Source organism: Hemicordylus capensis, chromosome 6 (genome assembly GCF_027244095.1).
Source record: "Hemicordylus capensis ecotype Gifberg chromosome 6, rHemCap1.1.pri, whole genome shotgun sequence".
NCBI lineage: Eukaryota > Metazoa > Chordata > Lepidosauria > Squamata > Cordylidae > Hemicordylus > Hemicordylus capensis.
The window spans coordinates 24,211,096-24,238,345 of NC_069662.1; the positions used below are offsets into that span (position 1 = coordinate 24,211,096).

Below are 27,250 nucleotides of genomic sequence, written 5' to 3' on the forward strand. Positions count from 1 at the left end.
GGGATTATGAAAAGGGATCAATGGGAGGTACCTTATGCGAGTATATCACCAACGTTGCTAGAACTACCGCGCAGTTTAGAGGCGTGACTTAGTTTAGAGTAATTAGAAATCAATTTCATAATAACCGTGTTAAAGATGTGCACCCTCCCGCCTTTGGGGGGCGTCTTTGGCCTGCATGATATATTTACAATTCGGCCTGCCTTAGAGCGCCCGCGCGCGCCCAATTACAGACAAGAGCTTGCAAAGAACTGGGGGCGTGCCCGAATAGGTTATGCAAATGATCGAATTTCAAGGACTTGGGCGCTCTGTTAACATCGACCGCAGGCAAGGAGGGGCGCCGGTTATGCTAATAATGGAATGATACATTTTCGACTTGTGTGGTTGGCAGGCCCTGAGAGGCGGAAGTGCTTTACATATGGCTATTTATTATTCATATTACGGGATTCCGATTTGGGAGCCATGTGCAAACCAAAACTGCTGTGCAGAGATTATGCAAATGAACCGGGGCGGGACTTACGCGGAAGCATGCAAATGAGCAGAGGCCAGGCGCGTTGCAGACAAGAGGCGTGGGAAAAAGGCGGCGGGGGAGGGGGAAACCAGTATTTATTATGCTAACGAGGGCGGTGGGCGGGGCAAGATTGTGAGCTCAGCCGGGGAAGGGAGGGGAGGGCGGGGAAGGGAAGGGAGGGGAGGGAAGGGGGCAAAATCCAAAGGAGGAGCTGCGGTTGCAGCGGCAGCATCAGCAACGGCAGGAAAAAGAAGGAGGACGAGGAGGATGCAGTGCCCATCAGGCAGCTGACCCCGGGGGGGGAGCCCGGCCATGGCCTTCCTGGGGGGGCCCCGGCTCCTGGACTGGGCCAGCTCCCCCCCTCACCTGCAATTCAACCGCTTCGTGCTGACGGGCTACCGGCCGGTCAGCTCCGGGTCCGGCTGCCTCCGCAGCCTTTTCTACCTGCACAACGAACTGGGCAACATCTACACCCACGGTGAGCTGCGGCAGCCTCCCCTTCTCCACTCTCCCCGTCGGGTCTTGGGCTCCGAGGCGCCCTGCTCTGCATGCACCGGCTGCTGGCCGCCCCGCAGGGCCCTCCCCGCGGTTGCACCGGCCGCCGGCCACGCTCCAACCGGCGGAGAGAAGCCTGGTGGGAGGGCAGCGGGCACCCATCGCCGCCGGTAGCTTTCCCCCTCCCCGTGCCAGTCGCGAGGCCATCCCCACCCCGCATCCTGATCCTGGTGTCTTTGGACGCTTCCGGGTTGCCATGCTTCCTGCACCGGCCCCACGACAGCGGGGTCCCGCTCCAACCCCTCTCAGGGCCTGGCTCTCTCCCCGCAAGAAAGGACCTGGGGACCCCAGCGCCCTCTTCCATTCCTCCTTTCCCCCTCCGGATCCCCGCGTGCTTTCGCCCCATTGCACCCCGATCCCACTGCAGCTGGCACTCGATCCAAGGCAGTCATGCTACTCGAGCTACGAGGAGGTCCCCCGACTTACGCACCCTCATGATCGCACAGGCAGGCAGCAGCTCCAGATTGCAGACCAGCCTTCCCCGGGGGAATTAGATGCCTGCCCTGCTCTGGGTTCCTTCGTTCTCTCTCTCTCTCTCTCCCTCCCACCCCCCACTTCTGAGCCCTTCTGCCCCCACTTTGCCCATCTTCCCGATTTCCCCGTGTCCTCTAGTTTACTTTCAGGTTCTACCATGGTGAAGACTTCCGGTTGTCTTTTCTGGCCATAGCTGAAGGCTTCCTTGAGTTGAAGCAAAGTTGTTGAGTTGAGGTTGGCAATGGGGTGTGGTTTTTTGCCTGTCTCCAAAACTCTACCTGTTTCCTTGACTCATTGGGCTGGTTGAGACATCACATGGAACCTTCGTTGGAGCCAGGGAGAAGAGCCAGTCTTGTGGGCACAAGCATGAATTGCCTCATTGCTAAGCAGGGCTTGCCTTGGTCTGCATTTGGATGGGGGACTGCATCCGAGGGCCGTCTTCTGTAAGATGGGGCTGCAATTCAGTGGTAGAGCATCTGCTTTGCATGCAGAAGGTCCCAAGTTTACCCTCTGGCATCTCTAGGTAGGGCTGGTCAAAACTCCTGCCTGAAGCCTTGGAGAGCTTCTGCTGGCCAAGGATGCCCAACTTTTGGCCTCCATCTGCTTTTGGACTATAACTCCCCCCCACCCCATCATCCTCAGCCACAGCAGCCAATAATCGGGTATGATGGGAGTTGTAGTCCATCTGCAGGAGGGCCATAGTTGTGCAGCCCAGATGTAGACAACACTGAGTTAGATAAACCAATGGTCTGATTCGCTATACGGCAGTTCTCAGTGTTTCCAGCTCTGTGTGATGTCACTGAGCCTTGGGAGCACATTTTCCCACCTTCCATTCCCATGTGAGTGTCTGCTTCATATCTAGATTAAAATAAACCAAGACTGGTTGATTTGTGTCATCTGAACCCAACCGTCTTGGCTTATTCTAGCCTCTTTCCTTCAAATAACCTGAGATCTGAACTCTGAGATCTTGAAGTAAGTAAGCTAGAATTGACCAAGATTGATCATGTCTGAATCCACCAATCTCAATTTATATTAACCTAGATAGGAAGTATATGCTCACATGGGAAAGGAAGGGCAGGGCATGCTCTCAAGGACATTGTGTGGATCCTGACCCTAACTGTGGATCCTGACCCTAACTGAGATCTCTGTGACATCTGAACCAGCCCATTATGTTTGTCTCTTGGTCCCTAGTGAAAGTGGCGAGGAGCAGGGGGAATTCCTGAGCTGGAATGCATTGGGATTTCCCCTCCATTCATCCAAATATGTCAAAATTTAGGGGTGGGGTGCATGGGTAGACAAGCTTCAGGTTTATGATACTTTTTTTTTTTACTAGAACCCCAAGACCCACGAATCGGCAAAACAGTGGCTCTGAGGGTCAGATATACGCTTGGTGTTAAGGGACAGGCTGCCTTTGAACAAATGCTCTCAGCCCAGGAATTGGTTTTTCATACCAGAACTGAACACTCAGTCCTTTCACACACAAATCCCTGCCTAGTTATGTCCCAGGCTTTCTTTGTTTTGGCAGCCTGTTTTTGGAAAAAGCCTTGTTTGTTGTTGTTGTTGTTGTTAAACAATTGGGAGTTAGAAAGCCCCTGCTGATCTACTCTAAATCTCCCAGGAGATGTAGAGGACTGGTATCAAAAGATGGGAGGTAGCTGGTACTGTATATCTAGACACAGGAGTGATATTTAAATGATGGGAGTTTTGGCAAAAAGCATCATGCGCCTTCATCACTGATTCAGTGAGAATTTGTCTGGTGATGCACATCTTGCGATGCTAGAGTAAACTGCAAAGAGCTTAAACTGCAAGCTCCATTCTTGGGTGTGGAAAGTGATCTGAGGTTTGTGTTTATATAGGGGAAAGCAAGGCTGGGCCATGCAAATGCCCTGTGCCCTGGGTTCTCAGACTTGAGACCCTAGATATTGCTGGACTACAGCTCCCATCATCCCCAGCCACAATGACTGATGCCTGAGTATGATGGGAGTTGTAGTCTGACAATAGCTGAGGACTCAAATTTGAGAACCCCTGCTGTGTGTGCTTTGTTAAAACATTGCTCCCTTATGGAATTGTGGTTTGTTTGTTTTTTTAAAAGAAAAATCTCGATTATTGCCTTGCAAATATATCTACAAGGGTTACTAGTTCTCACAATGATCTGCCCATTTGCCCCCACACAGCTGTGAGTTACTTTTAGCTGAAGGGCTACCTGAAGTGTTATCTGAAGGGCTGTTCCATAGAAGAGGGCCGAGATGTGTTCTCTGCTGTCCCAGAGGGCAGAGCTAAAATCAAGGGGCTGGAGTTACAGGAGGGCAGATTTTAGTTGAATGTTAGGGACAACTCCATCGTAGTAGCAGCAGTTCAACAGTGGAACAGCCCCTAGTTCCTGGGGCAGGGTGGGTCATAGGAACATGGGCAGCTGCCATATATTGAGTCAGACCATTGGTCCATCTCGCTCAGTATTGTCTACCCAGACTGGCAGCGGCTTCTCCACGGTTGCAGGCAGGAATCTCTCTCAGCCCTATCTTGGAGATGCTGCCAGGGAGGGAACTTGGAACCTTCTGCAAGTAAGCAGGCAGGTGCTCTTCCCAGAGCGGCCCCATCCCCTCAGGGGAAGATCTTGCAGTGCTCACATGTAGTCTCCCATTCAAATGCAAACCAGGGCTGATCCTGCTTAGCAAAGGGGACAGTGCATGCTTGCTGCCGCTACACCAGCTCTCCTCCCTTGCTGGACTTGGTATCTACGAGGACAGCCACCTACTGGGGATACCCAAACACTGAGCAGCATTGAGCAGCGGGTTGAACAAGATTAGGGGTTCCCGACCTGTGGTGTAGCCACCTAATGGTGCAGCGAGGAAGTAACTTGCCTAGGGAGCAAGAGGTTGCCGGTTCGAATCCCCACTGGTATCTTTCCCAGATTATGCTGAAAGGGATCATCTCACACTGTGCGGGAGATGGCAATGGTCAGCCCCTCCTGTATTCTACCCAAGACAACCACATGGCTCTGTGGTCGCCAGGAGTCGACACCGACTCGACCGCACAACTTTACTTTACTTTAACCTGTGGTACTGCTGAACTACAATTCCTGCCATCCCCAGCTACAATTTATCTTGGCTGGGGATTATGGGAGTTGTAGTTCAGCAACCTCTGGAGGACCACAGCTTGGGAACCCCAGAACTAGACTCCCTACAAGGCCTTTCCATCTCTGTGGTCCAGTAAAACAGGTCAATATTGTTATCCTCCTGTTACAGGTAGTGGCTGGACTGAGGCGGGTCTTAAACGGTGGACTTCCCAGCTCACACTCTTGGCCGCGGATATGCTCCGCCAGTATTCTTTCTTGCAACAATGTATTAAAAATATGAAGAGTGTCATTTTATCTTGGGGATCCATCTAGGGCTGTGGCTACAAGGTGGCCTGGCAGAGAACCTGGAATTTGGGCACAATACCATCTTGGGACTACAGGTAGCCCAGAATAGTCCAGGGCTGCCCAGCTCCCACCCTCCTCCTGCAGAAGTGGGCGTGCAACTGCCATCATCCCTATTCGCCACTGTGACTGGGGATGATGGGACTTGTAGTCCAACAGCAGCAGCTGGGAGGGGGCCAGGTTGTGCAGCCCTGGAATAGTCTGAAGGTACATAATGCAGCCACCCTGCTGAAAGTGAGCGTGTTTAGGCCTGGCCAGTGGCCGGATGGGAGACCCCCCGGAGTCCCGTTGATAGGGTCTTGAGTTCCACAGTGGAAGAAAGGTTGGGCATCTAAATGGTTTTTTAAAATAAACGTTTAATTATTTCAATATTAAAAATAAACTTTCTGAGAATCTTGATTTTTTTTTTTAAGACTAAAGGATAACAGCCTAATTCTTTTTTGAGCCCTAATTTCTGTCTTTTTGAACAATGATATTGCATTCTACTGATTCTTTGAGCTGGCCAACTTGAAGTTCTCCAGCTGTGCTTGGACTACAACCTCCATCATCCCTACTACAATAAACTGCAACAGGGGCTGATGGGAGTTGTAGTCCAGCAGCCAGATGACTTCAAGTTGGTTGCCCCAGTATAGGCGGATAAACAGACAAGGGTATAATCCTCCCCTCCAACATGGGTCCTCACAAAAATGTGACTGATGCAAGAATGGAGTTGGATCTTTTGACATGAGGATCTCTTTAAATGGGCACATTGCATTGTGCCATTTAGCTGTCATTGCTTGTACACTTCCAAGCAAAACTTCAGAACCATAATGGCTAGAAACTTGCTGCTTTTAAAAAAATAACAAATGAGAGCTGAGATACTTGGAAAGCTAGTCCCGGTGTTATATTATGTAGTCCTATAGACTCATAGATTACATATAGTCCTGAGGTGATGGCCTTATTCACACATTATGTTCAACACACATATGAGTGTACAGTGTACACAGGTACAGAAACTGTACACAGGTATAATTATTTACACACTGTGTTAACAACGGTATGGCAGTACACTTCCTCTCTGTACCATGCATTTGATGGACCTGTACTCCAGTTCACTTCTTAAATCAATTACTGTCATTAAATGAGTACAGTCATTTATGTTCACATGAAAACATGTATGAGTGTACAGAAATCTGAACACTTGTTGAACATAATGAGCTGCTTCAGATGAATCTGGACTCCTACGTGCAAAAATATGGCCAGAACGCTCATGCCCTGATGTCGCTGGCGGACATGTTGACACACACTTGGCATGTCCTCTAATCATGTGTGAGGCGTGTTCATCTGAATCGCCCCCTCTGTTTAAACAGGGTTTTGTAATGTGTAAAGGTAAAGTTGTGCCATTGAGTCAGTGTCGAGTCCTGGCGATCACGGGGCCTTGTGGTTTTTCTTTGGTAGAATACAGGAGGGGTTTACCATTGCCTCCTCCTGCGCAGTATGAGATGATGCCTCTCAGCATCTTCCTTAATTGCTGCTGCCTGATATAGGTGTTTCCCTGGGAAACATACCAGCTGGGATTCGAACCAGCAACCTCATGCTTGCTAAGCAAGTCATTTCCCCGTGGCGCCATTCGGTAGCTATAGAGGGGCAATTAGGCTGAACACCTCTCACCCACAATTAGAGGACTTGCTGAGAGTTCATTGGCACATCCACCAGTGGACATTTTTGCCACCGCCCCAACATTCTTGCATGTGCAGGTCTGTGTTCCTCTGAACTGGCCCAGAGTCTGAATAGATCTGGTGTGGTGCACAGATAATCTGGCTTCTATACATGTTTCAGCAAGAGCCTTAATCAGGAAGGGAACGGTTTCTACTCTCCCCATGTCAAATGAGAGCAAAGGGTGACAGGAAGTGGTGGGGTAATTCTGGTCAAGTGCTGAAGGACTGTTGGAGAGACCCAGTAAACATTTCCTAACTGGGGCAGGCAGTAAGGAAATGTAATTACACACTTCAGAGTCTCAGATAAAGGCATCGGAGGAGCCACATCTAGAGAGATGATGCACCTGAGGGATTGTGGATGTTTCATGGATCAATAAACCACAGAGAGCCAAGAAAGGAGAGTGGCCTAGAGTTAGAACAGTGGAATCCAAACCTACTCGAAGGCAAGTCTGTCTGTCAAGGTAATTCCTCAATGATTGCCAGAGGATTCTTGCATGTTGCAGAGGATTCTGGGATGTGGGCAAGGGTGCCCATTTTGCTTGTGCAAGTTGCCAGCTCTATCTGTTAAGCCATTTTACCATTTTACTGGAACTGGGAGCACAGCCTTAGAATGTGTTCAGTTGTCTAGACATTGCATTGGGGGAAATCGGTAATTGCAGACCTGAGGTCATAGGAACATAGGAAGCTGCCATATACTGAGTCAGACCATTGGTCTGTCTAGCTCAGTATTGTCTTCATGGACTGGCAGCGGCTTCTCCAAGGTTGCAGGCAGGAGTCCCTCTCCCCCTGTTTTGGAGAAGCCAAGGAGGGAGGTTGAAACCTGCTCTTCCCAGAGTGACTCCATCCCCTGAGGGGAATATCTTACCATGTGAACACTTCTAGTCTCCTATTCAAATGCAACCAGGGTGGACCATACTTAGCTCAGGGGACTAGACATGCTTGCTACCACAAGAGCAGGAGAGGAGGTCTTTTCAGCGATCTCAGAAGCACAGTCTGAAAACGGCTGGCTTCGGGATGTCTGGGTGTTGTCTATGGGCCAGGTCCTCTTAGTCTAGAAAACTGTAGGCATTTGCTTAGATGAAGTTGTTGGGGCTTCAGTTTTGCTGAGCCAAATAGAACTGTGTGTGTGTGTAGGCTGACTTAACACCCACTTCCCAGGAGAATTGCCTCGTGGATACCAGGTACTTGGCTTGGTGGCGTCAACAGGATGGAGACTTCCCAGGAGTGGCCTGCACCTGGCACCTGGGAACTGCTGGGTTGCGTGGGTGCCCAGGGCGGGGCACCAAGAGAGCAAAAAGAAGGCATCAGGGAGGGGCAGGAGCAGGAGAACTGGCACCTTCAACCAGGTCAAAGATCTCGTCCAAGGTTTCCTTTTCAGATGCCTCTGGAAGCTCGCAAGCAGGGCATGGAAGGGATGGGCGTTCTCTTTTTGTCCCTGTTTATCTGGTACTCTGGGGGTTTACTGCATTCTGGGCATGGAGGTCCTGTTTCCCTCTTGTGGTAAAGCAGCTTCTTCTGGTTTGACCACAGGTCCCTGCGTCTGCTAAGACTGGGAGCGGGCATAGCTGGCTGGCAAAGGACACAAGTTGTATGCTGAAGGCACTGAATCCAGTCCCTAGCATTTCCCATTCAAGGCTCTCCAGTAAGAGGGCTAGCAAAGGTCTTGCCCTGGGACTTTGGGGCACTGCTGCCAGAAGGAGCAGATCAGGGGTTCCCAACTTTGCCCCCCCCGGCAGATTGTGTCGGACTAGGACTACAACTCCCATCATCCATAGTGTTGTTGGACTACAGCTCCCATCACCCACAGCCACGATGGCATTGCAGCCCTGGATGGTGGGAGTAGTTACCCAACCACATGGGGGGACCCAAACTTCAGTCCCCCTGCACTAGGTGATACTGGTGTAGATGGATCAGTGGTTCAATTTGGTATTGTTTTGAGTGTTTCCTGAGCACCTGTCTCTTGCCGCTCCTCTCAAAGAACCCAGGCGTCCTGCTGGGAATTACCTTTCCAGCCCCCAGGGGTTAAGTACAGTTGATCCTGGCTAATCCAGGGCTGGCGGGCGGACTCTCCTGGCCCACTGTTAAGGACTGCGGGCAAGGAGCGGATGTGGAGTCACAATGATGATTCCCAGGGGATTAGGCGGCCTGTTTCTGAGCCGCCCAGGAAACCTTTTAAATATTTAATGCCCTCCACCTCGGAGGATGCTGAAGGACACAAAGGGTGGACACTCTGCAGGTAGGAGGTGAAGACTAGTTGGCAGCGGAAATGACCCAGGAATCCTGGCTCTTCCTGGCCACCTTTGCTAGCCTGCGAAGCATTAACTTGCCCTCCAGGTCCATGACGTGGAACCCAGGGCTCTGATTCTGACAAGGGCCCACTGGCCCACTTCTCTCCCTCTGAAGACTGCCTCTGAACTGGGTAGACCACTTTATAGGTGTTGTAATCAGTAGCCCTCTGCGGACATTATGCTGTACCTGCATTCAGATGTCTCTATTCACACATACGTGTGGATGACTGTACCTATATTCATTTTAAAAGTGACCTGGATACAGACAGCTCCCCTGTAATAAAGTAAAGGTAAAGTGTGCCATCGAGTCTACTCCTGGTGACCACAGAGCCCTGTGGTTGTCTTTGGTAGAATACAGGAGGGGTTTATTCACTTATTATTTATTTATTCACTTTCTATACCGCCCTTCCAAAATGGCACAGGGTTAGGGAATACAGGAGGGGTTTGCCATTGCCTCCTCCCACACAGTATGAGATGATGCATTTCAGCATCTTCCTATATCGCTGCTGCCTGAGATAGGTATTTCCAATAGTCTGGGAAACATACCAGCGGGGATTCGAACCAGCAACCTCTGGCTTGATAATCAAGTCATTTCCCTGCTGCACCATTAGGTGGCTTCCCCTGTAATGCAAGATACTAAAGGGCTATGCAGACATTGTGTTGTGTGATGTCTGTACACTTGCACATGTGTTTGTGTGAATGATTGAACCTGCATTCATTTTAAAAGCAAGCCTGGGTACAGGCCCCTCAAAAGCATGGTACAGAGAGGAAGCATATTGCTATACCTGTGTTCAAACTAGTGTGTGAATAACTGTACCTGCATACAGATCTGTACCTGTGTACACTTGTATGAGTGTTGAACATAACATGTGAATAGGGCTTTTCTGTTTGTACCATGGATGTGAGGGACCAGGTTCAACTTTTAAAATAAATGCAGGTACAGTCATTCACACAAAAACATGTGTGAGTTTACAGACATCTGTACACTTGAGGGGAGGGGCGAAGAAGAGCCCCTGGTGGTGCAGTGGTAAAACTGCCGCCCTGTAACCAGAAGGTTACAAGTTCGATCCTGACCAGGGGTTCAAGGTTGACTCAGCCTTCCATCCTTCCGAGGTCGGTAAAATGAGTACCCAGAATGTTGGGGGCAATATGCTAAAATCATTGTAAACCGCTTAGAGAGCTTTGGCTATAGAGCGGTATATAAATGTAAGTGCTATTGCTATTGCACAACATCTTATCTGAACAGGGCTTGCCTGTTGAAAACAACCTGTAAATGCAGCCACAGGAAGCCCTATGAAGACACGATGTTGTGCAGGTGTATGTACACACGTACATGTGTTTGTGTAAATGACCACACCAGCATTCATGTTAAACTGCATCTTGGAACAGACCCCCTGAAATGTGGCATACAGATGGATGCTTGTGCCCGCACCCAACATAAAATGTGAATAGCGACCTAAGAACATAAGAACAGCCCTGCTGGATCAGGCCCAAGGAAGCCCATCTAGTCCAGCATCCTGTTACACACAGTGGCCCACCAGATGCCGCTGGAAGCCACAGGCAAGAGTTGAGGGCATGCCCTCCCTCCTGCTGTTACTCACCTGCAACTGTGTACACTGTGCAACTGTGTACAGCTCTGTACCTGTGTGCAGCCTGTACAAGTGTTGAACATAACGTGTGACTAGGCTAGATCGAGACTCGGCTTTGCCACCACAGGGCAACCCGGGACTATCTTGCTCTGAGGGGAGGGGGAAAGAAAGAAGTGAGCCTAAAGAGCTCAGCAGGTATAGATCTAAACATGTGGCTTGATGTCTGGTTCTTTTATTGAAGCTTTCATGTGAGGCCCTTTGGGAGGTTTGCCTACAAAGCGGTCTATAGATGCCCCAAATAGACAGACAGCGTTGCAGTGAGCTGGGACTCTGGGAGATTTGGATTGCCAAGAAGATGTGGCCAGGGTGTTCTGCTCTGCTAAGACAGAGGCAGCTGCTTGGGTAACGTGAGCAGTTCTGGGTTCTCCTGACCTGGGTGACATTGTGTGGCCAAGAGGGGAAACGAGGACATTGGACTGGATTTCCCTCACACTTCCCCCTGCTTGTGGCTAAAAGTAAGACTGGACTCTCCCACCCTTCCCCCTTCAGCTTAGGAGATGCCATTCGGATAGTGCGAGGGAAGGAATATCCCCTCCCTTGCAGCCTGGCACAGCACCGCGAATCCTTTTTATAGTGCTTCATTTTCCTTTTCAGTGTGCTTCTTTCACAGTCCAGAGTGATGCGCCATGCGCACAAACCCCTTTCACAGACGGGAAACTGAGGCGGAGGGCTTTGACAAGTGCCCACGCCTACACATAAGAACGTATTTTATTTAAAACATTTCTCTCCGCCTTTCCAACATTCTGACCCTCAGAGCGGTGTACAGATGTAATGGAAAGCCGTGGAAAATGCCAATCGTAAAAACGCACCTTAAATAATTCAACCTAGCAAGTTTTCAGTAATGCAGATCAGACATGGATAAATAGGTAAATGGCAGCTAAGAGAAGACTGATATTAATTCCCCTTTAAGGCAGCAGTTCTCAAACTTGGGTCCTCAGCTGTTGTTGGACTACAACCCCCATCATTCCTAGCCACAATGGCTAAGGATGATTGGAGTTGTAGTCTGACAGCTTCTAGGGACCCAAGTTCGAGATCCTCTGCCTTAAAGTTTGCCTCGACTGGATGGACTTAGGGTGGCATTGGAAAGTGAATCATGACTGTTTCCTGAGAATGTGCCTAAGGAGGAAGTTTCAGAACCAAGGTGCCACCACTGAGCAGGCCTTGTCTCCAGAGCATGTGCCTAAACATCTGAACTGGCTTGCTGTATTCAATCAAAGAGCTATCTATTCCAACAATGGCCATCCAGATGCTCCTTGCGAAGCTCATAAGCAGGGCCATTGCCTGTTGTCTAATCTCAGCATCTGCTCATTGGACGCATACTATTCCTGAATATGGAGGCTCCCTTTTTAGCTATCATGTCTCTTTGCCGTTGAAAGACTTGTCCATCGTGGATTTGTCTAATCTCTTTTTGAAGCCAATTAAGCTCATGCCCTTTGCAACATCTTGTGGTAATTATGTGTGAAGAAATGCTGGCATTAGGTTGCCTTGAACCTAGTTTCCGGCCCAGGCAGAGCAGCCAACCTGAGGCTCTACTACTGCTGCGGTTGGACTACAGCTCCCATCACCCCCAGCTGCATTGCAGCTGGAGACGACGGGAGTTGTAGTCTAGCAAGAGCTGAAGAGCCTCAAGCTGGGCTCCCCTGGACCAAGGAATCGCACATGTTTTCACTCTGCCCCATTACAGCCATATTGAAAGGTCATTCTTGGCACTGGGGAGGGGCACACCCTTTGCTGATCTCCAATAATGCACCACTTTCCCCTTCCTCGTGGCTCACAGGCAGCACCTTCTCTCCGATTCCCCCCCATCCTCCTGAGCTGTATTTAGCTCCTTCCAGAGAGCTGAGCCCATAACAGGATCATCATTAGTTTTCTTTTCTTTTCCTCTGTACGCCCCCCCACCGCCCGCCCATGACACCCTTTCCCTCCAGCCAGGGGTCCGTCCAACATCATGGGAAGGAAGGCAAATCCTGCCCCAGATACGCTGAAATAGCACCTCTTTTGCATAAGTGGCTTACACTTAGCAGCTGACCTCCTGAACGGCAAGGAGAAGCCAGCCTGAATGCCTCCAGTGGGTGGGCTTAGGATGTCGAAACCCAGCAGCTGACAGTCTCCGGTGTAAAACTCTTATTTGCACATTCTGCTACTCGGGGGCTGCATAACTTCAGCCCTCCAGCAGTTTTTGGACTACAGCTCCCATAATCCCAGTGGCCAGTGGTCAAGGATGATGGGATTTGTAGTCCAACATCTGCGGGAGGGCTGAAGTTGTGCATGCCTGTGCTGCACCCAAGGAAGTGTATGGCTAAGCGTACGACTGAGCTGCGAATTGGGAAGTCCTGGGTTTGAATCCCGCCTCTGTCATGAACTCATTAGGTGGCCTTAGGCAAGCCGCTCCCAGCTGCAGTATGGAGGACAATAATACTTGATGACAGAATTACTGCAACATTACAAGCTCATACCCCAAGAAGTGAAGCGCTTCCAAGTGTTCAAAGTGCTATACAAGTGCTAAGTCATATCAGCACTAGGAAGTCACTCTCTAGAACTTGCCAGGGCTTGTCCCTCCCCACTCTGGCTTCAGAACCCTCCGTGGGTATGATTGATGTTAAATGCCCTTTCTCGATTTTCACCTGTTCTGGGGACTCTGAACACTAATTACTCAACAAATCTTAAATTGATGTCTTTCAAACAATCAGAAGGCCAGCATGGACCTGAATGTTTGGAGACAATTAAAGAGGCATTAAAAATTTTTAAAGGTATGTTGTACATGGTGGGGAAAAAATGTAGCCAACACTTTAAACCCCTCTTTATAGGAGTTATTTATTTTACATTTGTATCCCGCTTTTCCTCCGAGGAGCTCAGAGCGGTGTACATGCTTATTTTTATCCTCACAACAACCCTGTGAGGTAGGTTAGGCTGAGAGATACATGACTGGTCCAGAGTCACCCAATGAGTTTTATGGTTGAATGGGGATTCGAACTCAGGTCTTCCCTGTCCTAGTCGAACACTGTAACCACAACACCATTTTTCAATGAATGTGTCCCAAATTTGGAAGTGTGGTGTGCCTTGTCACCTAACTCATGTCTGCAAATGGTCAGGCCGATTTGACAGGCAGTTTTGATTTTATGACCAATAGAATTTTCAGGGCTTACAATGGCGGAACATTGAAACAATGTTCGTCTTAACAATACTGGCGCTACTGTTCCAATATCGTTATTACTCTTTCTTCTGTATTTCCTTCCACTACCCATTGTCCATCCCGAGGCTGTTAAACTTTGCACCTCCTGCAGATGTTGTACTACGACTCCCATAATCCCTGATGGTTGGCCACTGGCTGGGGATGATGGAAGTTGTAGTCCAAAAGCAGCTGGAAGGCTGAAGTTGTGCAGCCCTGGTCTATCCCCTGGCAAAACTTAGACTGTAAGTTTCACGGGGCGGGGAACTTGTTTATGTTACTCTGCAAATTAACAGATGCTTTATATATTTATGTCCTTTGTATCTCGATAACAAAGGAGAGGATTGGTGCGGCTCTTAGAAAGTGGTTTCTTGTGGTTTTTAAGCTCCAGGAAGAAAGTGAAGCATAATTGTTATCCTCACAACAACCCTGTGAGGTAGGTTAGGCTGAGAGATACATGACTAGTCCAGAGTCACCCAATGTGTTTTATGGTTGAATGGGGAGTCGAACTCAGGTCTTCCCTGTCCTAGTCCAACACTGTAACCACTACACCATTTTTCAATGGATGTGTCCCAAATTTGGAAGTGTGGTGTGCCTTGTCACCTAACTCATGTCTGCAAATGGTCAGGCCGATTTGACAGGCAGTTTTGATTTTATGACCAATAGGTGAGAGGCAGAACTCCTGGCCTCTCTGGGAAGGGTATGCGCGAGAGTGAACTGGAATCCCAAAGAACACACTCCCTACAGCGCAGTGTTTCTCCTTGCCAAGACACTGGCTTGGAGCATGAAATCTTGCTTGTAATGTTACACGGGCTTGATGCTTCCGGGTCGGTTATCCGATCCACAACACGTCTCTGGGGAGGAGAGTGCACGGCTGGGGTTGTGCTTCGGTGACAGGACTGTGGCGCAGAGTGCAGGAAACTGGAGCAGCAGAGGAGAGTGTGAGTGGAACAAATGAAGAGTGAAATGGATTGCCTCTGGCCACCTCTCCCCCCCCCTTCCTCCCCACCCCCGTGGTGCCCTGAGAACAGAATGGGGACATGGATAAAGACCCTCATGTCATATCCTTTGAAGCATGACAGCAGTCGTCTGTGTTGGGAAACCGATGCTAACATCTGCCCTGAGGCACGCTATTCCCCCACGAGGGGTGCCAGATTCCAGGGCAGAGGTCCTGCAACTTCAGTGGTACAGCCCTGAGACAGTCATTGGAGCTTGTGTCATGGAGGGGCTATAAACTCAATGGTGCAGAGCACCACTGCAGAAGGCCCCAGGTTCAATCCTTGGCATCTCCAGTTAAAAGGCTCAGGTAGCAGTTGAAGAGAAAGACCCCTGCTTCAAACCCTGGAGAGCTGCTGCCAGTCAGAGTAGATCGCACTGGCTAGGCAGGCAAAAGGTCTGACTCTGCATAAAGCAGCTTAAAAAACAACAACAACTCTGTGCCAGGGAAAGCTGAACTCTGCAAACTATAGTAAACAAATCTGCATAGCTCTTGCATAACTTTCCCACTGTTAGTCATGGGAGGGGCAAGGAGGCATTCAGAAGTCCTGTCCCCTCTCCTACACTCTGGTTTTTTGCATGGACATTGCTTGCATATTTTTCAAGCTGGTTTTCATTTTGTTGATCGTATGTCCCTCCAGCCCTTCTTCCAGTGAGCTCAGGGCAGTCAACATGGTTCTTTTCCTTCCCCCTACCCCTGCCCTTGTCATCACAGTAGCACTGAGAGGTAGCTTAGTCTGAGAGACGGACTGGCCCAAGGTCACTCAGAGAGGTTTATAGCTTTATGGTGTTTGAACTCTGATTTCCCCAGTTGTGGTCTGACGCTATCCACTCCACCACCATGATTTTGTTTATCAGTCACATTTTGTATCTCATCTGCCTTGAACTCCTTGGGAGTTATCATATCTACCTGGTGATGTAGATTAGGCCAAGAGGTCATAAGTGGGGTCATCATAGCTCAATGGTGGAGTACAGGCATCCCCAAACTGCGGCCCTCCAGATGTTGCTGAACTACAACTCCCAGCATCCCTAGACACAATTTTTTGTGGCTGGGTATACTGGAAGTTGTAGTTCAGCAACATCTGGAGGGCCACAGTTTGGGGATGCCTGGTGGAGTATCTGCTTTGCATGCAGAAGGTCCCAGGTTCAATCCCTGACATCTCCAGGCAGGGCTGGGAGAGATTCCTGCCTGAAACCTTGGAGAGCTGCTGCCAGTCAGTGTAGACCACGCTGAGCTTGATGGACCAATGGTCTGACTCCGTATAAAGCAGCTTCCTCTGTTCCTTCCTATGACAATGAGAGAGTGACTTAGCCATGAAACCCACCAATGACCCTGGGTGACTGGTTATCTGAACACTAGTCTCCCTCAATCCAAATCCAACATTTCTGCATCATAAGGGCTAGAAACTTGATTTTGAGTTAAAGTAAACCAACTTGTTTAGATGCTAACTTCTGCACTGAAGACCTGATACCACAGTGCAGTTTTGTAATACACACATCACCCTGACAATTGTCCTTTTACAAGTAGCACTTGTACTTAAACATTTATTTATAGAGCTTTTAATTGGCAAAGCACTTAATAATCTCGCTTCCACATTTGTTAGCATCCTTCCTTCCTGAGTTGCGGCACCCTGCACTGAATACAGGAGTTCAGGCTGGGTCTTAAGCAGTGCCCTCCCTTCTCAGAGAGTGATATCTGGGGATGTGTGAGCTACAATTTCTTCCCACCCAGCTTGCACTCGGTTTGACCTCACGGTAAGGCAAAAACCTCCTCGGCTGTGCCTAGTGCACTCGGCTGATGTTTGGCTGTCTTCCGTTCCCAGCTGTGCAGCTGGGACTTGGGTACCACATCCCGGCTTGTCAGCAGAAATGCACAGTTGCAGGTTATCTGCTGACACGGCTTCCCTGTTGTCCTTGGGGCTGTCATCCCGCCAGGTGGGGATGCCAGGAACCGGCAGGGGTTGGGGTGGAAACACGGAGTGTCTGTTTTTATCAAAGAGACAGCAGCTGCGGTGCAGTGCCTTGCCCTCGGCTCGTGCTCTTTGTAGCTAAGGGCTTGGCAGCCCTTAGGCTCAGCGGTGGGCCATCTGCTTTGCGTGCAGAAGGTCCCAGGCTCAGACCCTGGCATCTCCAGACAGGGCTGAGAAAGACTCCTGCCTGAAGCTCTGGAGAGCTGCTGACCATTAGGGATGTGCATGAACTGGCTTGGCGTCGAACCGGCTTTGCGAAGCGCCGAACCGGCTTAGGTGCCCTTGGCCAAAGTGGTTCGTTGGGGCAGGGAGCAGTTCCCTTAAAAAGCACCATGTGCATGCCAACGCCTTGCGCAGGCTGCAGGGAACAGCGGCAGGGCAGCAGTGGAGCCGGTAAGGACCTGCTTCCCCGCTTTTTAAGGGAACTGCTCCCACCGCACCCACACCTACACGAGCTGTTCATGCACATCCCTACCGCCAGTCAGAGTAGATAATACTGAGCTAAGTGGATCTGACTCAATAGGCAGCAGTTTCCTATGCTCCTGTGACCAAGGCCCATGGTCTTAGATCGGGGTTTCCATCCTGTGGTACCCCAGATGTTGCTGAACTACAGCTTCCATCGTCCTCGGCTGGAGTTTATTATGGCAGGGGATGATGGGAGTTGTAGTTCAGGCAGCAACATCTCGAGTATCACAGGTTGGGAACTCCGGTCTTAGATGCAATCCGTGCTGCCCGAGGGGAGATCAGGGAGGAATCTTTGAGTGTGGCAAGAAAACGGCAGCCTATCAGCACAGATACTGACAGGTTTTGGGGGTTAATGGCAGAGCATGTGCTTTCCATGCAGAAGAGCTCGATCCATGACATTTCCAGGTAGCAGGATCTCTGGCAGCTGCAGGGCTGGGGAAGACCTTGGGGAGCAGCAGATACTGCTGCCGCCGCCGCCACCAGTTGGGGTAGCCAATACATGTCTAGAGAGACTAACCGTAACTCGGTATAAGACGTGCTTCTTTTTAGGAGTCGTGTGGGAGCGGTGAAGCTCCAGTTCTCCGACCAGCATATGCGCACAGGAAACTGCCACCTTCTGAGTCCGACCATTGGTCCATCTGTCTCAGTACTGGCTACACACCAGTTTGCCTGACCCTTCCCGCAGATTGACTCCCCTGGAATGGAAGGGCATAACTACAGGAGGGCTTGAGGCTACAGCCTTATATTAGCCTCTGGCAGGCCTTGACAAATTTTATTTGGATCTCGCAGCCGGGCAATGGACACGCAACCAAGTTATAAAACCTAGGTGTGGACACATGGAGGGTAAGGGTAAATGGGCATCTCTATATCCCCTTTGCAAGTAACCTACTTAGAAGAGAAATAGGACTGCCTGGAACAAATAATTATTTTATTAAATAACTCTGCCTGTGACTATCCTAGTTTAGGTGCCACGGCTAAATTTCTAGATGCCATGGCCTCTTGGTGCCTGGGAATTGTCAGGCCCTGGCCTATAGGTTAATCCAACCTGGCTTCTGTTGGGTTTTGTTGTATTGCAGTATTGGTGTGTGTGTGTGTGTGTGTGTGTGTGTGTGTGTGTGTGTGTGTGTATTCCTCTCGTCCTCCAAGGGGCTCGGAGCAATGTACATGGTCATGTTTAGCCTCCCAATAACTCTTGTGAGGTAGATTAGGTTGAGAAAGAAGTGACTGGCCCAGAGTCACCTGATGAGTTTCATGGCCAAGTGGGAATTTGAACTCGGGTCTCCATGGTCCTAACGCTTTAACCGCTCCATCACACTGGCTGTTTATGAATCTATTGTGAACCGTCTTGTGCATTTTATAATGAAAAGGTAGGGTATAAATTTTTTTTATTATTATTTTTAAGTTTACATTTATATCCCACTTTTCCTCTGAGGAGCTCAGAGTGGTGTCTTAAGGGCGCCTAGAACAATGGGGTGGCTTGACCATTTTGTCTGAGGGTGTCACCTCTCCCCCCCCCCCTTTCTTCCTGACCAGTGACTCTGCGGTGTCAGGCAGAAGTTGAAGAGCTGGAGCTTTTCCTGGCAAAGAGATGCAGTGATCTGAGCGAAGTTTCATTAACTAGATTTTTGCTTTTCTTGCAACTGTTATCAGCGCAAGAGCCCTGCCCGAAGAAGACATAGCAACCCTTCTGGGGGCAGCGGCGATGCTGGGTTCTGTCTCTAGCTCCCGGCTAGGAAACAGGCCTCTGGGGGCCCTTCTGCTGCTGACTGGGTCTCCCTCCGGTTCTCTGCTGCTACGTGCCTCTCTCTAAAGGAGGGTTTCTGTCCTCCTAATTAACTCCAGGGGGCTGTTTATCACATTCCTAATTGAGATCTGGCTTCGGGCCGCCTCAATTAGCACAGTAATGGAGCTCAGGGAGGCCTAATCTGTTTGTGTAAATCTGCAACCTCCAGGGTGAAGTGAGGATGAGAAAGGGGAGAGAAAGCCTGAGTGGGGACAGAAGGGGCAGAGGCCGCTGGCTGGGTCTACAGGCCAGGAATGGGCGAAGTTTGCTTTTGGTACTGGGGAGGGGGATAGAGATCCCGTCCCATCGCATGGGAAGAAAAATGACTCTCTCTTCTCTCTCTTCTCCCTCCACTGCTGTAACTGTCTAGGAATCTTTCGCTCTCTGAAATGTGTTCTTCAGCCTGCCACAGACATTTCCATGGCTCAGAGCAAACAACTGACACTCTTGGGGAATTAAGTGCCCTCTCCATGTATATTTTCCCAGCTGCTGTTTGTGGTTTCTTCTGAGGAGCTCTCGGCTTCCTCCCAAACAACTCTGAGTGGTATGTGTGGCTGGAGAGGCAGCAGAAATAGGATGGCCCCCTTCCCCACCCCCCCCCCAGGCCTTGATCCTGTGACTTTGACAGCAGCCTGGTAGGGCAGCCCACCCACCCGCCCGGCCTAGCCTAGAGCCTCCAGGAGTCGGCACTGATCTCTAGGAAAAGCAACGCTGGAGCCAGCAAGCCAGGCCACCAACTGGGGCCCTGCTCTTTTAACCCCCATTAAAATTAGCTGTGGGGCCTGCACCGGCTGATTTGCCCCAGGCCTTGCACCTCCTAGGTCGAGCCCCCCCCCCACATATGGGCGAGGGGATGCCCAGAAACGGCTTCAGCCAGTGTGAATATTCTTACTGGCAATCCTACCATGTACCGGTAGTAAAATGCTGGAATAAGATGGGGGAGCATTGCCAGTGTTTTGCAGGTATGGCTCTTCCCTGAGGCGGAGTGAGGCGGTCGCCTCAGGCACTGGTACAGGGAGGATCGCGGGGGAGTGGCCAGGGCCAGGCCCCATCATCATGCCGGCCATCTTGCCCTCCACTGCCCTTCCTCACCCCACTGGGCCAGGCTGTCCATGTTCCCTCCTCACCCTGCTGGGGCACATCTCTTCTCCCCCCCCCCTTATTTATTTATTCATTCATTCAGTCAGTCAGTTTTTATACCGCCCTTCCAACATTGGCTCAGGGTGGTTTACAAATAAAACAAAGACAGTTAAAATTAATCAACAATTAAAAAAATATAAAATATAAAACAATTAAACAATAAAACAGTTTAAAACCCTGTAAAACAGGTACATTAAAAACACTTTATGACCATTTAAAAAACCCTGGAAGGCCAGGCCAAACAAATAGGTCTTTCTTAAAAACCAATAAAGAGTTTGAATTACGGATTTCTGCAGGGAGTGCATTCCACAGCCCAGGAGCGGCTACGGAGAAGGCCCGCCTCTAAGTCGCCACCAGACATACCGGTGGTAACTGGAGACGGACCTCCTCAGATGACCTTAACGTGCGGTGGGATTCATGCAGAAGAAGGCACTCTCTAAGCTAGGAATTTGAGCTAGGAACTCCGCTGCTACCACTGTCGAGCTGGGTGGCATGGTCTGAAAAGTGCTTGCATGTTGCCATCAGTGCCTTGGCAGGATGGCTTGAAAATGCGGGTCCCTGGGGTGGCCCTTTCATGAAGCAGGGTGAGGCGGTTGGCGCAGGTGGCAGATGATTGGGGTGCCATCAAGAGTGGCAAGATGCCCCCTGCCGCTGCCATCAGAACAGCTCTTGGGGACCAGGAGAAGAGATGGCTGCTGGCAAACCCCACACCACTTTCATAGCTCACGAGGGTTAGTTTTGGAAGGGGGCCACTCCCCACCAGGATTGTGGGGCAAGGCAGCATTTGGTGCCCCACGCTTCAGGTGGTGCAATACCCTGGGCTGCTTTTGCCGAGCACCCACCTGCAGACAGGGAGGGCGGTGGCATGCTGTCCTCGGGCAGCAAAATGTCTTGGACTACCCCTGGCATTTCATCACCAAGGATCTGTAAGAGCAGGCTGGATAAACACTGGGTTTGTGTCAAAAGAAATCCACGGCTTAAGGTGAGTGGTGACAAGCTGTCGTTCCACCCCAAACATTTGCCAAAGTTAGATTTGATGATGATGATGATGATTTATTCAATTTCTATACCGCCCTTCCAAAAATGGCTCAGGGCAGTTTACACAGAGAAATAATAAATAAAAATAAGATGGATCTCTGTCCCTAAAGGGCTCACAATCTAAAAAGCAACATCAGATAGCCTGTAATGGCCTGTGAAAATTCATCCAGATGGGGAGACGGGATGCTCAGGACCCCAAACCAGAACAAATAGGCAGAGAATTGCTTTTTTAGGTTGCTGCATCATACAGATAGCGTTGAGCGGCTTGCGGAGGGTTAGCGTTCTAATGCCGTCCCTGGTTAGAATTAGCCTTCTAGGCTAGAGCTATCCTTTCCTCTTCCTCTCTCTTTCAGGTATCCCCCTCTTGGCGTTTCTCTTTCTGCTGCCCTTGGCCATTCCATGGGCCCACATCTCAGTAGCATGGCTGGGAATAGCACATTACCTGGCCTGTGTCTTTCCACAACTGGGCAGCGTGCTCTACCACCTCTTCATGAACCACGAGGGAGGCCCAGCCGTTTACCACACCTTGCTCACTCTTGACATGTGTGGGGTGTGCATGGTCAACACTCTGGGTGAGTTGAAGTCCCTCCCACCCTGGCTGTGGGGGTTGGTTCACTGGGATAGAATAGGGGGTCGTCTCTGAAAAAGCGGAAGGGTAGGGCATGGTTGGGTATTGGGGGACAGTGGCTGACATATCGGGCAAGGATGCATCAGCCCAGTCACACCGTGCATGCACAAATTGCGCCAATGATACACACGAGTAAGCGCATTATTTCCAGTGGGCTTACCCTTTTGTGACATCATGTGCCACACAACGTGTGCCCGCCATGTTTCATGACTGATGCATCCCAGTAGTGGCTGGTGCCGGGGATGAGGTGGTGAGAGGCAACTCTAAGCAAAAATTAATAGGTGCCTACCTCTGCTCCGGGCACACCTGCAAGCACCCCCAAACACCAGCGCACCTCCTAGCCCTCCTTGCAGCGGGGGATCGGCTCCTCCACTCACCTGGCTGCTGGCAGGGGATTGGGTGCTTGGAAGCCAGGTGAGTGGTAGACCTGATCCCCTACCGCAGGGAGTGCTGGGCGGCACACTGCTGCTTGCAGGTGCACCTAGAGCGGAGGTAAGCACCTATTAATTTATGAGAGTTGCCTCTTGCAGCCGCTGCTCCCCGGAGGCGCCCGCACAGACCGCTGACATATCCTTGCATGGTATGTCAGCCACTATGTATGACAACCACTTCAGGAGTAGGTCAAGGCAAGGGATGATGCTGCCACGGATATTTATATACCCCTTTTCAACAGAAGTTCTCAATGTGGTTTATGTAGAAATATAACTGAATAAGAGGGTTCCCTGTCCCTAAAGGGCCCACAGTCTAAAAAGAAGCAGAAGGTCAACACCAGCAGCAGTCGCGGGAGGATGGGGATGCTGTGCTGGGAAATGTAGAAGGGTGAAAACAGGAGTGGACGGAAGTTTGGTGGGAGGCATGACCCAGTTAAATCTGGTCTGAGGTTTAACTTAAATCTGGCAGAGCTCAGGTTCAATCCCTGACATTTCTAGGTAGGGTTGGGAAGCACCCGTAGACCACCCTGAGCCGGTCTGACTCGGTACAAGACAGAACCAATCAGTGATGACGGGTTCAAGTCGTAGAAATTCAGGGGCAAGGACGGGGGGGGGAAGAGATGCAAAATTAACGCGTTTGAGGTGTATGTTTGTGGTGCAAACTGGTCTGTCCTGAGGTGAGGGGGAAGAGGAACAGAAAACAGGACCGGAGCACTGCCGATTTATTTAAAAACAGGTCCTGTCAGTGCACTATTCCTGTTGGTGTGGTGCTTTACACACACACACACACACACACACACACACACACACACACACACACACACACACACACACACACAGTGTGCTTCTGTCCTAAAGCGAGGCAGCGAGCAGCATAAACCTGTCATGAGTGCCCATGCGCTGGAGCGCACCAATAAGGGCCCGTTTTTGTCCTCCATTTCCTTTGCCAATTAAATTTTTATTGATTTTGACAATCTTCTTATTAGTTTTTGTCCTCCATTTCCTGACTCGTCGGCTGGCTGACTGACTGTTTCTCCCCTGCAGGAGCTCTGCCAATCATCTACTGCACGCTGGCCTGTAACCCGATTCCCCGCACTGCCGCCCTGCTGGTCTACACAGGCTTGTCGAGCTATGCCATCTTCTGTGCAGTGACTGCCCGCTCCAGTGTCCGGCGCCTGCAGTCCTTTGCCTGGCAGGCCCTCTTCCGCTTCTTCTTCTTCTACCTGCGCTGGGTAGGACTGGGCAGCGGCCACCCCTCCTCTCTGCGTTCATACCTCATAATGGATGCTTTGGCTCTCCTGGGGGGCGTCATCAACATCTCGCGGGTGCCTGAGCGCTGGAAGCCGGGCCACTTTGACTACTGGTTCAACAGCCATCAGATTATGCACGTGCTGGTGGTGGTCAGCATCCTCTATCTCCACTGGGGGGTCATGGCGGATCTACAGTGGATCGCCAACTACGCCTGCCCAGTGGAGTGACTGCAGGGTGTCTGCACCCCTTCCTTTCCACAGAATCACCCCACCGATTGAGAAGTGGGAGTCTTCTCAAGGCATGGGCCCTTAAGTTCTCCTCCTTCAACATCTTCTCCAAGGGCTGAAGTGGACAGGGAAGACATGTGTACTCCTTCTAAGCTGAACCCACTGAGAACAGTTTTATTCCTGAGGTTATGGGTTCCCTCCAGCTTAAGAACTTGTGGATCAACACCAATAGGTTCTGGATACTTTTGGGTCTACAACAATGGATTTCCATTGGTTGCGGTGCTCCTAGCTCAGTTTGTGGCGTTCAGTTATTCTTCCAAGTTGCCAACATGTTGGGGAGGGGTGGGTGGGGAAGACCTCTGTGGCTAGCCAGTGGTCTGGCTTGCTGGTGTACACTGCTCTAAGTTGTGGGAAGTCATCAGCTGCAGTGGTGAAGGTTCTCCAAGGCCTCTGATGTCCACTCTCTTTGGCTGTAGGCCTTACTCCATCATCAGAGCTAGTTGGCTTTGGCGGACTAGGAAGAATACCATTGCTTGGAAGTCTTTCACCTATTTTGCGGGTGACGTATGCACTGGGTAGACAAAAGGTTCAGTAGAAGATGCTTGATTTGGGTACAGCTTCTCTGCTTTATAGAGACAGTTATTTAAATAGACTTTTTATCCAGGTATCTTTCAGACACCATGCAATACTTTCTTATTTTTTAAAAGGGCTGGTTAGACCCGTGGGTATTAAGATCTGCTGCACTGAGTGGTGGTGAGGATTTTTGTGGGGAGAAGAATGGGTGGGATGCAGCTAGCCAGTCTGTTGGAGAAGGGATGCTCTGTATGCATTATTTGCTCTGAAAATGACTTGAAGCACTAAACCAGCTTTCTTTCCCCCGACCAAAGGGGCAACCAGGGGCCTTGAAACTGGATTGGGGTGGAAATTCAGGAAGCCAGGACCAGGTTTCCACCAGATCTGGGAACCATGACTCCAGCATGCCTCAGTGTCCCATTTCTCCCGGGGTGGGGGTGGGTGGGCGGTTTGAATGTGTCCATTCCTGGGGCTTAGCTCCCTGCTGCTCCAACTATACATCTTCTGCAGCCAGAGCAGGTACTTTCCAAAGCTTAGTTTAGCATGCTCTTGAAAGAACTCCTTGTACTCCACTTAGTGGCAGTGGTTGTGGTTATCACGAACCCATGAACAAGCCACAGCTGCTGCTTTACTTCCTTTCTTACTGGTTTTTGCTGGCCAGCCAGCCACTTAGCTTCCTTCCTTCCATATTTTAGTTCGCTTCCTTCACTGGCTTCTGGAATCAGCCGAGCTGATCCATAGCTCAGCTGAGTTCTGCCTGCATTGATGTAAATGCAGAGGTTCTCAAACCTGGGTCCCCAAATGAAGGGCTGCAGTTCCCATTATCCCCAGCCACAATGGCAGTGTGGCTTGGGATGATAGGAGTTGTAGTCTAATAACATCTAGGGCAGGGGTAGGCAACCTTGACTCTCCAGCTGTTCCTGAACTACAACTCCCATCATCCCCAGCCACAAAAATTGAGGCTGGGGCTGATGGGAGTTGAGCAATAACTGGAGAGCTCAGGTTGCCCACGCCTGATCTAGGAGCCCGGGTTTGAGAATGGCATCATGGAGCCCTCTGCATGAATGGCATCATCCAATTATGTCTTAAATCAGTGAAGACTCTCTGGAGAAGAAATAGCCAAGAGCTCAATTTAGGCTGTTGGTCAGCAACCAGATGTGTCAGGAAGCTGTTTTGAGAACATAGGAACGGAAGGCCAAACTCTAGTGGCCTTTTGACAATTTCCTTCACAACCCTCTCTTGTCCCTGGGGCCAGGCATTACCTTTGGGGCCTCAATTTGGCCCAGTGGTCTTCAGCCGCTGCCCCCTAAGTAAGTTCTCACTGTGTACAAGTGAGATCAGTAAATAAATCATAGGGGCTTTGTGGGGCGGGAGGGCTTATTTGGTTCTGTTGGTTCACCTAGTAGTGTTCCCTAGCCCTCTTCAAACTCTGGATGCTAACTGAGGGTTGTAGGGTGATCTGAGAATGGGAATAATTTTTCATTTGGAGCTTCTTCTAGCTTTTAAGGTGGAGGTTCTTAATTCACCATAGATCTATATCTATATATTTTTGGGAGGGTCTGGCCTCCAAGGAATGCACCAAAACCTGTTCATGAAAATCAATACCCTAATCTATATTTGGTGGCCCTTGTGAATAAAGAAATATTTTGATTTTTAACTCTAATTTAACAAATGTATTTTAACCTAAATCATCATAATGTGGCTTTAAAGAAGCCCTGTTTGGAAGATGTTCCTCCCCTCCTGGGAGGAACATCTATATTTCTATATTTCTATGCAGCACCACCTTAATATGAATCATAATCCATAATTGTATAAGTGGCTGAGCAACAGAGCATGTGTGAAAATAGTTCAAGCCTGTTTTGGAGATCCAAACTGGTGATAGAGTTTTTCCAGTGTAGGAGGCCAAACCTTCGTGGATTTTATTCTGATCTGGGGGCAAACAAGAAACATGCCATACAGTTATATGTATCTTTCCTTTGTCTATGGGGTGAGGGTGGAGAATGGACTGAAAGGGTTATCCTTCTGTCCTCTCTCTCTGTGTGAGGGGAGAAGCAATTGGTGACTGTGGCAGCCAAGAAAACATCCAAAGGAGAAAGGGTTAAGTATCCCCCTCCCTTGTTTTTCTGTTTAAACTTGAAGCTGCTTGAGGCTGCTTTGGGGTTTGTTTGTTTTTGTTTTAAGGGTTAGGGAAAGATACAGGCAACTCTGTGTCATGTCTAGCTTGGGCTTCCACCATCTTTACAACAGCTAATTTATTAAATAATTGAACTGCTGGAGAAAATATTGTGATCGTTCATAGTCAAAATGGCAATGGTTGGCAGAGATTTTTTTAGGCTCTCCCCTTCCCCAGGAAGCCCTCTGTGCCCCCTCAAAATATATCCCCGAGGGTTGCTCAACCCTCGGGGACATATTTTTCAGGTGGCATAGAAGGCTTCCTCGGGAAGGGGAGGGCACCAGACTGGCACTTTTCTGCTGCAGTTAGTTGTGACGTTTTCTTAGACTGCTCTCTCACTGCGCTTGGGCATCCTTGTTCTGTATGTCAGCCTTTGGGTACAAGACAGATTCTGTGGGTCTTGTGTGTTAAGGGTGAAAGTTTTTGAGTCTCGGCAGTGGGGTGGCTTTTTGGCATAATTTGTCTTTTGTAAATGCAGGTGGAAGACACATGGAGGGTCTGAGGCGGTCTTCATCATGGGCAAAGGGACCAACTCAGGCCTCCCGCACAGGGTGTGAATTGTCTGTTTCCTGCCCTCCTCTTTTTACACGCCCCCTGTGCCCTAGCCGGGTCTTGTCTCTTGTTATCTCAGGGTAGGCGGACATGGTTAATGTTCGCGGCTTCTTTGGGAGGAAGCTACACATCTCTTTTCGAATAAAAGAGCAAGACACCAAATAAAATAAATAAATGCACTCCAAGCTGTGAAGATGGGAGAGAAGGGAATTGGAGGTGCTGCTTGTTGTCCAGAACTCCATGATGGGCAGAGAGCAGGTCTGGG

General features: G+C 49.9%; 1 protein-coding gene across 2 annotated transcripts; it reads left to right on the plus strand.

The window, feature by feature from the left end:
- Positions 1-706: 706 nt before the first annotated feature.
- PAQR4 (progestin and adipoQ receptor family member 4) lies at positions 707-25,932 on the plus strand. Of its 2 annotated transcripts, XM_053260473.1 has the most exons (3): positions 707-986; positions 21,504-21,722; positions 23,254-25,932. In XM_053260473.1, exons 1-3 carry the CDS (start codon positions 821-823, stop codon positions 23,685-23,687), a joined length of 819 nt encoding a protein of 272 aa, XP_053116448.1. In that variant the 5' UTR covers positions 707-820; the 3' UTR covers positions 23,688-25,932. The 2 variants fall into 2 exon arrangements, with proteins under 2 accessions (XP_053116448.1, XP_053116449.1); XM_053260474.1 differs by lacking the exon at positions 21,504-21,722.
- The last annotated feature ends 1,318 nt before the right edge of the window (positions 25,933-27,250 follow it).

Bases quoted from the DNA above. Each gene is read 5' to 3' on its own strand.
- PAQR4 (XM_053260473.1), top strand. From the start codon at position 821: ATGGCCTTCCTGGGGGGGCCCCGGCTCCTGGACTGGGCCAGCTCCCCC. The intron at 987-21,503 runs GTGAGCTGCGGC...TCTCTCTTTCAG, and splicing joins GGGCAACATCTACACCCACG to GTATCCCCCTCTTGGCGTTT. The intron at 21,723-23,253 runs GTGAGTTGAAGT...TCTCCCCTGCAG, and splicing joins GTGCATGGTCAACACTCTGG to GAGCTCTGCCAATCATCTAC.